Source organism: Lampris incognitus, chromosome 3 (genome assembly GCF_029633865.1).
Source record: "Lampris incognitus isolate fLamInc1 chromosome 3, fLamInc1.hap2, whole genome shotgun sequence".
NCBI classification, from domain to species: Eukaryota; Metazoa; Chordata; class Actinopteri; order Lampriformes; family Lampridae; genus Lampris; species Lampris incognitus.
In genome coordinates, this window is record NC_079213.1 from 71,271,531 (window position 1) to 71,286,188 (window position 14,658).

Consider the following 14,658-nt stretch of genomic DNA (forward strand, 5'->3'; position numbering starts at 1 on the left):
ATCTAAAGACGTAAACGCACATGCACCCCGGATGTGCTGCCAGACCTGGATGACGTATTTTCTACCTTTCACAGTTGCGACCTCTCGGTGGCTTGTATCCCATCCCCCCACGGCGTTGCTGTGCCGGAACAAGCCACCTTTCAACTATTTGGGACGAGTAAGGCGATGTTTCAGATGCCTTTAAGTTGTGTAATATAAGTAGACCCATCGCATAGCTGATCTGTTATTGGGTTTACTATTCAAAGCAATATTTGATGATTTCGTGAAATGTACTGGTAGAATTGGCAAACATAACTTGAGCAAAAACGTCCGACCACGCCAACTCTCGCCTTTTCCGACACCTTTTTCCCCCCCTGTCGTCTCTTTTGATAGTGGGGCATCTGCGCTGATCACCGCCGATAACCAGCGACTTGGGAAACTGCGGGAGACTATTGTCTCCAGATGAGACTGCCTCTGTGCCGCTTCACAATAGACTTGTGGAGCCATCGCTTTGCACCTATGGACCGACAGTGGGACAGATAGATCCACATCCAGTGCTTTTTTCTGCAATAATAACGATATTGCACCGTAATATAAACGATAAAATGATGCAAGAGAAACGACACGACTCGCCATATGCCTGGTGTCAACGCGTGTGTCACTGCGACGCGAACAGCGCTAAAGTATAAAATGCAACACTGTCCTTGTGTACATCTAACGCTATAGTACAACACCCGACCGGCTGTAGCGTGAGTTGAGACGTAACACAAGTGGTGCACAAAAACTGACATTTTTTGCAGCGGAGTAAGTTATTCGCCGCTAATAATTGCGGGCAATACAATACTCGGCTGGGGCCTGAGGACTTCTTCCAACACACTGCTACTTGCTTTGCACGGGATGTGCGCCCTCCCCGAGTCCTCGCCGATTTCAGTAGAAATTAAACTAACCGACCCCCCGCCCCCCCCTTCGTCTCCTTTAAACTCGATAACGTTTATCATGCATACCTGGTGGTTGGTCCATTTCTATATAAAAGATCAGCTCTGTGGAGTAGGGCATCATCACATCCCTCCAATCATCTTCTTCTTTTTCCGTCGTCCAAACCGTGTTATACATTGCTGTTCAATTTCTGACAAACGACAGCTTCTCCAACAAGGATTACAAAATGCGGAAAAAATAAAATAAAAAAGAGACAAAAAACGACTTAAAACCGCATCGGATAACTCGTCTCTATCTATCTTATACCCAGCTATCTGTACGTGTGTGTATGTGTCTATGTCTGTCTGTCTACTTGGAAGTCTCCGCTTAGTATCTGAATTCCTGCTCCAGACTCAAATAAATAGACAGCGGAGAACTCTGTACACCAGCAGGCACCCGGCTTCGGCTGCTCCCTCCGACATAATAGTGACTTCAAGCTCGTCATGGAGGCCCATAAAAGACGTCTTCGGAGTCGTGCAGAGCAGTAGGTAGACGCCAGCTCTACATTTTGTCCCGTTTTTCACCTCGCCGCCGGGTGCAAGCTTCATTTTAAGACCACTGACAGAGAGGCTGGGAGCGTTTCACCTCACATCGGCGATACCACTGAGCTTCGACACGCGGGGGGGGGGGGGGAGGGACGCTTCTTTCCAACAATGACGCAACGAAAACAAACCGCGAGCTTGCGACGCGTCCTTTGCACGAGCGGACAACGTAGATAAACGAAGCTACGAGGACGCGTCGCGTATCGTATTCACTCGCTACGTATGAAGGATATTATATATTTTTTTCTTCCCCTCATCCCTTTTCACATGTTCGCTGACATCGTTTTTAACCCCCCTCTTTCTCACACGCGTAATGGTATAGCCCCCCCCCCCACCACCACGCGCACATACACACACACCCCTCCAGTTACTTTTCAAGCGCCGAGCCGTGCGCATACTCAGGGCTCGAACGTTCAAGCCAATAGGAAAATTACTCTACTGCTTCGCTTGAACCTCGGAAGACCAAGTTGCAAATATTGTGGTTTTCCTTAGTCCTGCACCTTCCTGCTGAATGTGAGAACAAACGGCCTATTGGCTGCTGGTAGGACCAAAACCCCTACTATGAACGCTGACCGGCAAGATAAAAGTGATTCGTTAGACCCCTTTGCATCCAGACCTGAAAAGCTCCAACAGCCGAGGGAATAAGACATGCCAGGAAAGGCAAAAATAATAATCTATGAAACATACTAGAGTTAAAGCTTTCAATTTACTGCGTCAGTACTGAAGTATCTGCAGGAACACCATTTGCAAAAAAACAAAATATACTAATGCAGGCTTCTATCATACATTGTGATCTTACTGTTATGTAAACAGGTGGGCCCTGTGACGCGTTAGAGGTTGCAATTGTGCAAGTGTGTTTATCCATCCTATAGGCTAGTTACGCTTCCATGGCATCAGTCAGACTTGACCACTCGCTCGTATTTATCACACACTGTTGTGGCAGCACTGTGGACGAGTTTCCACGAAACCCAGGTGTCCCTGAATGTCTTGGTTCAAAACAGAGCCAGGTGTATTTTTCTGTTCTCTCGTGACCCTGCATTCTTCCCCCCCCCCCCCACAGTAGGTAAGTGAACATTTCTCAGAAGGGAGAATAATACGAGCCCAACAGAAAATAACATGGGAAAACTAGAGCTTTAAGTTTTCCCATGGGCTGTTTTATGTTTCATGTTATACACACGCTGGCACTGCATGCTTGGTAGATTGTTAAAATGTCTTTCAAGAACTATTACGCATGAGGTGTCCCTGTTTTCCCTTCCACCCTTCTAGAAGAATACAGGGTTGTGAGCGTTGGCCACATCTGCAGTGTAATTATAAAAGCCCCTCCTCGACACAGAGAAGGCCCAGACTGGTCCATGCATTCAATGATCTCCATATGATAATCTCATATTAAAGCCCAATATCAATTCAACACAGAAGGGGGAGGGGGACGTTCCTCAGATGGGAGGTGGGTGGGTGGACCAGTAATTACAGCTGGTCTGTCTAATCTATCTGTCTGCTCGGTGGCCTACTTCAGGCAGGATCAGCAACTGAAAGGGAAGCTTCCCAATCTGCCGTCCATCCATTCTGGCCTCCTTCATCGTCTACCCACTCATCCATCCATCTCCTCCCTCCACTTGTCTGTCTCATCTGTCCATCACAGGAGGCGAGAAAAGGAGGATGACTGGGAGCCCCCTCTCGCCCCAGTAAAAAGGAGGTGTTGGGGGAATATTGGTGAATGAAATCTATTTAATGCCGCAGCCTGTGACACTGTGTGTGTGTGTGTGTGTGTGTGTGTGTGTGTGTGTGTGTGTGTGTGTGTGTCCGTGCATGGGGGCAATGGTTCCACAGATGGCTCGTGCCGGACACACACAGCCCACAGCCCCACTCTGTCAAGTGTGTCAAACAGGTTTAATTGCTGTTGTGTATGTGCAAGTGTGCGTGTGTGTGGTTGGACAGATGGATCTCTAACAATGACACAGGAACTGACTCTGCCCCTCTCATTCAAAGAGAAACAGAAAGAGAGAGGGGGAGAGAGGGCGAGAGAGACAGAGTGCGATGGGAACAGACATTAATCTGTGCTGTCCCAGCCATCAAGACAGAGGTCCCAATGAACCCTCCGAACAATAGAGGAGGGTGGCATCATGCGTCCTAACTGCATGATGCATGCATAATCAAATATGAAGCATATGACCTCCTCCTCTCCACACAGACACACCCACCCCCCACCCCATCCCCACACAAACTATACAAATCTAAAATCTATATATATTTTAATCATTTCATTTGATGGTGATGATAATGCTGAGGGGGGTGTGTAAATAATGGCAGAACTGCCATCCTAATTTCCTCTCAAGTATCTGCTCTACAGGTGGCCTGTGTGTGTGTGTGTGTGTGTGTGTGTGTGTTACCTTTTGGAGACCTTTTCCAGTATAAACACTAAGCTTCTTGGGACCAGTAGTCCTCATAGGGACCAAAGCCCGGTCCTAATCAGGCAACACGTCATTTCGGGGGGTCCTGGTTAAGGTTAGGGGTATGGTTGGAATTGAAAGTAGGTTGAGGTTAAGGTTAGGGTTAGGCTATTCAGGAAGTCAATGCAATGTCCTAATAAGGATAGCTGCGCAAACGCTTTCTGTGTGTGCTTGGGGGGGGGGGGGGGGGGGGGCTGGGAGACAGTTTGTGGGGAGTGAAAGAGAAAAGGACAGAATTTCTGAGTGTGAGAGAGGCAGGGAAAAAGAGAAGGCTGAACTGGCAAGTCACACCGGTGACCTCCTGGGGATCAAGCGGTGAGTTTTCCATTTGTGTCTCCATGGATACCAAAGTCCTCTGTGTGGAGTTTGCATGTTCTCCCCGTGTCTGCGTGGGTTTCCTCCGGGGGCTCCGGTTTCCTCCCACAGTCCAAAGACATGTAGGTCAGATGAATCGGCCATACTGAATTGCCCCTAGGTATGAATGTGTGTGTGTGTGTCGGCCCTGTGGTGGCCTGGCGGCCTGTCCAGGGTGTCTCCCCGCCTGCCGCCCAGTGACTGCTGGGATAGGCTCCAGCATCCTCGCAACCCTGAGAGCAGGATAAGCGGTTCGGATAATGGATGGATACCAAAGCATCCAGTGAGGCTCTAACGATAAGGTGCTTGGCATCAGACAACGGCATTGTCTATCTAAATATCACACAGTGCAAGTGCATTAAAACGATGTAAGGTAGATCTTCATTAAACCAAACCTAGCTGAATGCTCCCTCCCTTTGCTGGTGTTGGGCTTAAAAATAAACAGTCAAAATGCTTCTCTCCATAGCAGGCTGTTAGCTTCCAGTTGGGGCCTGCAGTACGTCCAAATATGACCTTGAAATATGGCGAATATCTCCGACTGGTGAAATGCAGTTTGTCCTTAAGAACAACGAGTTCATTACACCACATTTAATCGGTGTGTTTCTGGATGTGTGTCCCTGTGAAAGCCTGTACCTCTCCACGTGAGTTGTCTATGTGTATCTGGGTTTATTTGTGAGTCTATACGTGCACAAATGTGCGTAATATTTTGAGGTCACACACCACCTGTGACCCGAATGACACCATCAAAACCCACGCTAGAACACTGAGTCAGTCTCCGAGTTAACTACGATGTTTAGTAATTACACGTCTTTTCTTTTTTTTTTCGAGCTATGCAATCTACTGCATGTAAAATGAGATAGAAAGCGAGACACTGAAAAGGGCGGTACACACTGACATGGGTGAATAGAGCTACCATGACCCTACCGCACCTGTGAATGGTTGCCTTATCTGTTTTAAAGTGTGTGCATGTGTGTGTGCGCAAGTGAGCGAGAGCGCCAGATTCCTTTTACAAGGTTAACCTTTTTGAAGATGAAGATGGAGCATTTTCTGGATAAAGAGAATACTATAGAAAAGGTTATTCATTATTATTTTTGACACATGAATGCTAATACTTTTGTTGAAGTAGCATTTGAAAATGTCCACACAGGATTTGTGTACTTCCTCAATCAGTTACTGGTGCAAATTTATGTGTGCATGGTTTGCAGATTATTTTTTTTAAATTTTGCATTGTTTTTAATGCATTGATTATTGGTTCCCCCAAGTGTGTGTGTGTGTGTGTGTGTGTGTGTGTGTGTGTGTGTGTGTGTGTGTGTGTGTGTGTGTGTGTGTGTGTGTGTGTGTGTGTGTGTGTGGCTTGTGTGGTGCAAAAGACCAGTGATTACACAATAGTGTGGTGTATCTCACTGGCATATTCCCTTGTGGAGGCCCGCCTGGCTCACTGCTGTACACTGTGCATGCAAATCTATCAGCGAGTGTGGGCTTTTATGTGCAGACTGCACATATGCTGTCATGGGACAGACATATGTAACAGACTGAGGGAACAAAGAGGTGGGGATGGACAGATTCTGATTCTGACAAACTACACTAAGGCACAAGAGAGAAGGGGACAGATATTTGGAGACATGAAAAGACTGTCAAGTAAGCAACAAATACAACAAGGGGCATAGTGCACTGAGCATTTTTGATGTATCTGCATGGGATGAAATACATAAATAATAATGAAACACATAAATGTCAAAAACCATGACTCAAAGGGGTTTTGCTTTCTTGGTAACAAACTGCTTTCAAACATAACAACAAAGAAAAACTGCATACAGACCCACAAAACACTGTAAGTGTGCTGCTATTCAACTACACGTAGTAGTGCCTTCTCCAAATGTAATGACCTATAATAACCAAGAGCGAAAAATAATATCCAGTTCTGCAAACTGCTTAATCCCTCAGGAAATTTGCATAATTAGCCCATGTGCAGGTTGCAACACTCACTGACTGACACATACTGTTACAAGCACGGAGCGAGAGAAAGGCAGGAGGACATATACTAGACAAAACTGGCACAAATACAGGGGCTTCAACTAGTGTGTCTCTAGATCTGCTGACTGGGTCCTCTGTGCCGGTGACCATTACATCAGCTGCCCCTTTCTTGTAATTCTATATGTAATAATCACTACTTCTTCCTTCGATCTTTTTTTTGGGGGATTTTCCCCCCTTTTTTCTCCCCAATTGTACTCGGCCAATTACCCCGACTCTTCTGAGCCGTCCCGGTCGCTGCTCCACCCCGTCTGCCGACTACCACATGCCTCCTCCGATACATGTGGAGTCACCAGCGCTTCTTTTCACCTGACAGTGAGGAGTTTCACCAGGGGGACGTACTGCATGAGAGGATTTCCCTCAGTTCCCCTTCCCCCCCAGAACAGGCGCCCCGACCGACCAGAGGAGGCACTAGTGCAGTGATCAGGACACATGCCCACATCCGGCTTCACACCTGCAGACAACACGGAGATTCTTCCTTCAGTCTTATAAAGGACTGTACTATATTGATGATGAGTTTAGTCAAACCGAAGAAACACATTTCAATATAATCTAAATGCCCATTATGCAAAATAATGTGTAGCTAAACTTACTATAATGTTGCCTGGCCATATCCTTGTTTTATATCATATACCATATCATACCAATACCTCATATATAATATCCATCCATCCATCCATCCATCCATCCATCCATTATCCAAACTGCTTATCCCGCTCTCAGGGTTGCGGGGATGCTGGAGCCTATCCCAGCAGTCATTGGGCAGCAAGCGGGGAGACACCCTGGACAGGCCGCCAGGCCATCACAGGGCCAATAATATATTTAATATATACACTGCTCAAAAAAATAAAGGGAACACCTAAAAACACAATATAGACCTCGATGAATGAAATATTTCAGTTGAAAATCTTTATTTATTAGACAGAGGAATGTGTTTAGAGCAAAATAACCTAAGAATGATCAATGGAATCAAAATCATTAGCCCATTAAGGTCTGGATTCAGAATCATACTCAAAATCAAAGTGGAAAATGAGAACATAGGCTGATCCAACTTCTGTGGAAATTCTTCAAGACGATTCAAAATGAGGCTCAGTAGTGTGTGTGGCCTCCACGTGCCTGTATGCACTCCCTACAACGTCTGGGCATGCTCCTGATGAGATGACGGATGGTCTCCTGAGGGATCTCCTCCCAGACCTGGATCAGGGCATCGGTCAACTCCTGGACAGTCTGTGGTGCGACATCGCGTTGGCGAATGGTACGAGACATGATGTCCCAGAGGTGCTCGATTGGATTCAGGTCTGGGGAACGTGCAGGCCAGTCCATAGCATCAATGCCCTCGACATACAGGAACTGCTGACACACTCTGGCCACATGAGGACGAGCATTGTCGTGCATGAGCAGGAACCCAGGGCCCACTGCACCAGCATATGGTCTGACAATGGGTCTGAGGATCTCATCCCGGTACCTAATGGCAGTCATGGTACCTCTGGCTAGCACGTAGAGGTCTGTGCGGCCCTCCAAGGATATGCCTCCCCAGACCATCACTGACCCACCGCCAAACCAGTCATGCTGGAGGATGTTGCAGGCAGCAGAACGTTCTCCACAGCGTCTCCAGACTCTCTCACGTCTGTCACATGTGTTCAGTGTGAACCTGCTCTCATCTGTGAAGAAAACAGGGCGCCAATGGCGAATCTGCCAACCAAGATGTTCTCTGGCAAAGGTCAATCGGGCTGCACGGTGTTGGGCTGTGAGCACAGGCCCCAATTGTGGACGTCGGGCCCTCATACCATCCTCATGCATTCTGTTTCTCACTGTTTGAGCAGAAACCTGCACATTAGTGGCCTGTTGAAGGTCGTTTTGTAGAGCTCCGGCAGTGCTCCTCCTGTTCCTCCTTGCACAAAGGACCAGATAGCGGTCCTGCTGCGGGGTTGTTGTCCTCCTGCGGCCCCCTCCACGTCTCCTGGTGTACTGGCCTGTCTCCTGGTACCTCCTCCATGCTCTGGACACTGTGCTGGGAGACACATCAAATCTTCTTGCCACAGCACGCATTGATGTGCCATCCTGGATGAGCTGCACTACCTGAGCAACTTCTGTAGGTTGCAGATACTGCCTCATGCCACCTCTAGTGGTGAGGGCACTAGCAAAATGAAAAACTAACCAAAGATCGGCCAGGAAAGATGAGGACAGGCAAATGGTCTGTGGCCACCACCTGCAAATCCATTCCTTTTATAGGGGTTGTCTTGCAAATTGTCTAATTTCCACCTGGTGGAAATTAGACAATTTACCAACAGGTGAAATTGATTCACAAATCAGTGTTGCTTCCTAACTGGACAGGTTGATATCTCAAAAGTGTGATTGACTTGGAGCTACATTGCATTGCTTATGTGTTCCCTTTATTTTTTTGAGCAGTGTATATGTATAATATATTATACCATATCTACCAATAGCCTGATGTAATTTGCTATGTTGTAAACAGTGAGGCTTTCTGTCTTTATTTTAACCATATAAAGATCCATATAGAGATCCTTTTCTGCATCATGATCCCAGGTCCTTTCTGTATGGAGTTTGCCTGTTCTCCCCGTGTCTGCATGGGTTTTCTCTGGGTGCTCCGGTTTCCCCCACCATCAAAAAGACATGCATGTTAGGGTTAATACTCCTGTCCGTGCCCCTGACCGAGGCAGGGCAAGACGAACTGGAGTTGGTTCCCGGGCGCTGCACGGCAGCTGCCCACTGCTGCTAGCTACACAGCTAGGATGGGTTAAAAGCAGAGGAGGAATTTCCCCACGGGGATCAATAAAGTAATGAAATAGAATAAAAATTAAATAAAGAAAGAAAGAAAGAGAAAGGTGGCATGGTTTAAGGTATGGTTTAGGACGCTATTGCCAGAACGCGCTTGACAAAAACCTGTAAAATGAATAACAACAAAAGCCCAATTTCTTTATACCCCAGGGAAATTACTTATCAAAAATCTGAAGGGGCACGACCACATGTGGTTGAACGCTGATTCGATGTGCAGACTGCACATGTGCTGTCATGGGACAGACATAAGCAACAGACTGAGGGAGGAATGAAGCAGGGGTGGGGGGATTCATGTCTGCTTGGCTGCAGTGGCAGACCATGGTAAACTATGGTAGATGGGAAGAAGACAAGGTAGGAAAGAAAACGAGGGAAACAGTATATTGAAGGGATACCATTACGTTTGAAGAGTATTATGGAGTTTTAAACAACGGCTAATATATATAATGTAATTTTGTAATATGTAATTTTAATTTTGTAATATATGTAATATGTGTGTATGTATCTGTTGGGGGTGTCACTACTCACTGCTTGGTCTATTTCTGTGCTTATTATCTGTAGCCCTTAGCGCTTTCATATTTCGTCTGCCACTGTAATAACTAGAGTGGAAAGTACAACTTCACTGTAGACATGAGTAGGCTGCTCCCTGCACAGGCTCCATGCTAAACAGAGTCACTGGTGGAGTGGGGGACTGAGAAAGCACACTGACACAACTTTTTGGTATGTACAGATGCAGCGCAGTTACTGGCCTACTCTTCCATGTTTTGTGCACACACACTTTGTTTCTATAGGTATATACTGTACATATACACATATACACACACACAGCAATTGCATAATACAGCGCGATACTTTTGTATATATTATGCATAAGCATTTTTGGAGGGTATGCCTTCTCTGGTACAGGAACTCATCGCCTTTTTTTAACAATATATCGTCTGCCTCTCTTTCGCTGTCTCTTTCTGTGTAAATACGACACATAATAAAGTGCCTACATAAACCAAAATCGGCCAAGGATTACCTTGAGATTTGTGTGCATGTGAAAAGATGCCTCCATGTACAGATTGTACACAGCTGTTCAGTGTGTAACAGTGCTTGACCACATGAGCGCGAGTGTGTGTACGGTGAGTAAATGCACTCATGTTTTCATCGGTGTGAAAGTGTGTTCACGAGGGGATAAGGTTGCTCCTGTGGAGTCTGCATGTGTGTGCGCCATATGGGAACGTCTCCTGGTGCATGCAACTGCAGTGTCAGGGGGACCAAGCCACTGCAGTGAGCCACGCAGAGAGACCATCTTTTCTGCTATACTTACATATGGCCACTGAAACAGAAATTAGCTGTTTCTTAAACCCCTCATCCACACACCCGCATACACACACCACCGATGAAATTAGAACACCTCTACACTTCAAACTATGAAATTTTAATTTAAATTTTTTTTGCATCATAGGGCTTGATTGTCATCAATACCACAGGCAATACAATAGCCAATGAAAACTTAATTTTGTGTTATTTTTAATACATACAGGCCTCAAATGGAAAATAAGAATTCTCTTACTAATACCTAAAACAGAGATAGGCAACGTGGTCCAGAAAGGTCCGGTGTGGGTGAAGGTCTTTGTTCCAACCAAGCAGTTACACACCTTATTCTATTAGTCAACCAATAGCCTTTGCTAAGGACCTTGATTGTAGACTCAGGTGTGTAACTCCTTGGTTGGAATAAAGACCTGCACCCACACCGGACCTTTCTGGACCATGTTGCCTATCCCTGACCTAAAAGAACCATTTTTTCAAATATTGGAGGCCACGCTCCAAAGCCTGCTACCATGTTATGATGGGACAGTAGCCTGTATCTTAACAGTTAGCAAGGCTGCTAACTTGTCAGGCGAGGATTCAAACTAGAACGGTAATCCAAAAGAGTTGAATTAAGTGCAACTGGACTTGGTTATATATCCGTGAAGACGTTTCGCCTCTCATCCAAGAGGCTTCATCAGTTCGTGCCTTTCTGACAAGACCAAGCTAGTCTGACTGGCTGGTGATGAAACTCAGATATTTAGCCTCTTTGGAGTCATTATCAGAGCTATTGATGTCAATGGCTCTTTTGTGTTCCGATGTTTGGCAACGACAGTCCATTGGAGGTGCTAGTTTCGACTTCGTTAGTACTCTATTCAGTGGTCATGAGTCGTTGGAGCCGTTAGTGACCGACTGTTGTTCTTGGAGGCTAAGCTTTTGAGTCTCCTGGGTAGAGATTGGGGTTTGTCAAAGCCAGGAAGACACCAAACAGTGCACCAGCCAATCGAAGGGAGCAGCACAACAGCTGTAGTGTAAACCAGTGGTGATTTTGTATGTGGTGGGAGTGTCGGAAAAGTTGAGATGTGTAATTTCCAAACACTGCATCTCAGTTGCTTTCAAACCCCAAAACACGCTGTGCCAGAAATTGGTCCACCCCAAGGATCAGTTTCCCTGGCACAAACAGAGCAATATTGTGTACCCTGTTAAGTGCCAGGAGGATTGCCAAGACTTGTACATCGGGGAAACCAAACCAGGATGGCACAACACAGAAGAGCTAACACATCAGGCCAGGACTCCGCAGTCTACACCCATCTACAGGCCAGTGGCCACTCTTTCAAGGATGAGGATGTGCACATCCTTAATAGGGAGGAACACTGGTTTGAACGGGGAGTCAAAAAGGCTATCTATGTTAAGGGGGAATGATCACCCTTGAACCGAGGGGGTGGGCCAAAGAGTGCATCTGTCACCATCTTACAATATTGCGATTGCAAACATTCCCAAATCCTCTGTGAATAGTACACATGGCCTTGGTAACTTTAATGGTCACGCCCATATTTGCATATGAAACGGATTGTTGTTTTCGGTCGTTGTGCCACTGTATCGTTTATAAGGGTGGGGATACCTGCAGTCAATCGAGACTGAAGAGGTCACTTAGATGAGCGATGACGCGTTTCTCTCAATAAATCTGTCAGGATGAACTGATTCAACTTTCTGTGATTCTCATTCTTGGTACTCAAGAGAGCAACTGGCAGTAAGCGCACAATATTGTGGCTCCATGCCAATAATTTCAGTGGGTCGTTTTTCTTTATTATTCTAAATTATATCTGTAACAGTTGTGCCATTATTACGTGTACCGCAGTTTTGGACATGTTCCTTTAAAAAGTGCCATGTCAGTAATTCAAGCAACATGCAACGGCCCTTGTGTTGGGGTGAGTGAACAGAATTACCATTTGGATCCCAGGCTGACAAAGTACAAATTGTTTGGAGCGCATGAACTCCTCTGGGTTAAAAACCACGCTTAAGCTTACCTCAACCAGACATCACACTGTAGTAACCATTATGGAAGTGTTTAGCATTTTATTTGGCCCTTTGATGCGCTGCAGCTTCTGTTGGATGCTGCACATCAGATTGGACACACTGGCTGCTTTGCTCTTAGTGAGCCGTGTGCCAGCTGGGAGTCATGTGTGCCCCAACTCGAGCAAACCAATTAGCTTCGCTGTCTCAAACTTTCCAGCTCGGCTAATTCAATGAGGAGCTCCAGTCGGACTCCTTCCTTCCCTTCGCTCTCCTGCGTCCTCCTCCCTTCTCCCCTTTGATCCGTCTACCCTTAAGAGCAGTGACCAAATGTACTGATTATTATTCACAACTTCACTTCCTACCCCGGTAATGTTTTACCTCGCCTGACCCAATCAATCCCTATAAAACAAGTAAGCCCACCTGGCTTACACTGCAGGCCAGCAGAGGAAAACGCTCGGAGCAGCTGAAAGGATTTCTATTAATTATTGACAAAAGCCTGCTGAGAAGCCAGTGCCCGTGTGCTTACAATCTACTGTCACGGATATTTAGCAACTGATTTTAAGTGTTGAGCTATATGGTACATTTCACAGCGCTAATGAGATTAAATTAGTTTGCAACACAATTTCTAGCATTAAAAAAAAATCTCTAAGGATGCGAACTGATGCGGTGAAATGGGTTTTCGTTCTTACAGTGATAACAAAGGCTGCAGACAGTGGATGCACGGTGCAGGAAAACACTGCCTCCCTGAAGAACAGCAGCAATGTTAATGACGCAGCAGAGCAGAATGATACCTTCCTTCACCTTTGCCCCCCTCCCCACCAGGACCCACCGTCCCTTCTGCTCTGCAATCCCTCCACCCTTCCTATCTCTCTCTCTCTCTCTCTCTCTCTCTCTCTCTCTCTCTCTCTCTCTCTCTCTCTCTCTCTCTCTCTCTCTCTCTCTCTCTCTCTCTCTCTCTCTCTCTCTCCTCTCTCTCTCTCTCTCTCTCTCTCTCTCTCTCTCTCTCTCTCTCTCTCTCTCTCTCTCTCTCTCCTCTCTCTCTCTCTCTCTCTCTCTCTCTCTCTCTCTCTCTCTCTCTCTCTGGGTACATCAGCCAGCTACAGTGCCAAGCACGGATGAAGACTGAGAGCAGGCAAAGGTTAGTGTTTAAACTGGAGAAGGTCTCCAAAAGGTAACAAAAAACCGGCACGCACGCACGCACGCACACACACACACACGCGCACAGTATCCAGCCCAAATTTCTCTGCCCCTCCTCACTCTCCTTTCTTTGCATCTCTCCTTCAAATTGCAAGATGGTGATCTTGATCATACTGGCACAGACCAGTCCTTCACTAATGAAAACCTTATCCTCTCTTCCTATGTTACTGTATCAGCCTGTCTTTCCAAAACTTTCTGAGATGGCTGGGCAGACAGTCATTTAGAGACAGGCTGACACAAATAGATGGACAGGTAGACGTATGGACATACGGAGGGGGCAGCATACAGCCTGACAGATAGAAAACAGTCAAATCAAGACAGATGGAAAGAAGATCGCAGACAGAAACAGCAGACATATCTCTCTTTGTCTATCATTCTCTCTCTCGCTCTTGGCTGGAAGGCAGATGGAACAGAGCAGACAAGGGCTGAGTTGGTAACGGATGATATCATCTTGCAATGTGAGCACCCTGCGGCCCTGATCCCATGATGCAACTCTCTGGTGACACTGAAACAGGTTACCGCTGCTGCTGCTGTCGGCACCCAGAATTGCTGAGCCGTCCTGCTCTCTCTTTTTACTTACTCATGCTCATTCTGCCAAGCGCGTCTCTACCACTGTCCCTTCTCCATTTTTCTGTGTATATCCGCTCTCCATTTCTCTGCCCAACTCTCTATCTCTTTCTCTCTCTCAGTTTCTTGCCCTTTTCTCTTTTCTCTGAACCCCTCCTTGCCTCCATCTGTAGAGTTCTCCGTTTCCCTGCCCTACATTTTAATTGTTTCAGAGCGTCTATTTGATCAGATCCCCCACCGCACAATCCCTCCTGCCTATCCCCGCCTCTCCTCCTTTCTCTCTTCTATATTTGCTCTCTGCCCACACAGAGCTCCCCCATCCCTTTGCACCCCCCTCCTCTTTTCTATGCTGGTTGTCAAGGCAGCGGGGCACCATGGCTCAGCATTACTCATGCAAGAGCACAGTCAGACAGCCAGTCAGACGGGCAGGCAGGGAGCCAGGCACGCAGGCAGCCAGCTAG

The 14,658-nt window shown here is 46.6% G+C and overlaps 1 protein-coding gene across 2 annotated transcripts in view; it reads right to left on the reverse strand.

Moving 5' to 3' along the window:
- The window catches only part of pik3r3b (phosphoinositide-3-kinase, regulatory subunit 3b (gamma)), a 272,303-nt gene that overhangs the window by 16,562 nt on the left and 241,083 nt on the right, over positions 1-14,658 (reverse strand). The window contains exon 1 of one of the 2 annotated variants that reach the window (XM_056278062.1): positions 984-1,289. The exons of the other annotated variant lie outside the window; for it this stretch is intronic. Coding sequence (XP_056134037.1) covers positions 984-1,092 — 109 coding nt within the window. The 5' untranslated portion in view covers positions 1,093-1,289. Of the gene's footprint in view, positions 1-983; positions 1,290-14,658 lie in introns of those variants that run through there. 2 annotated transcript variants of the gene reach the window in all.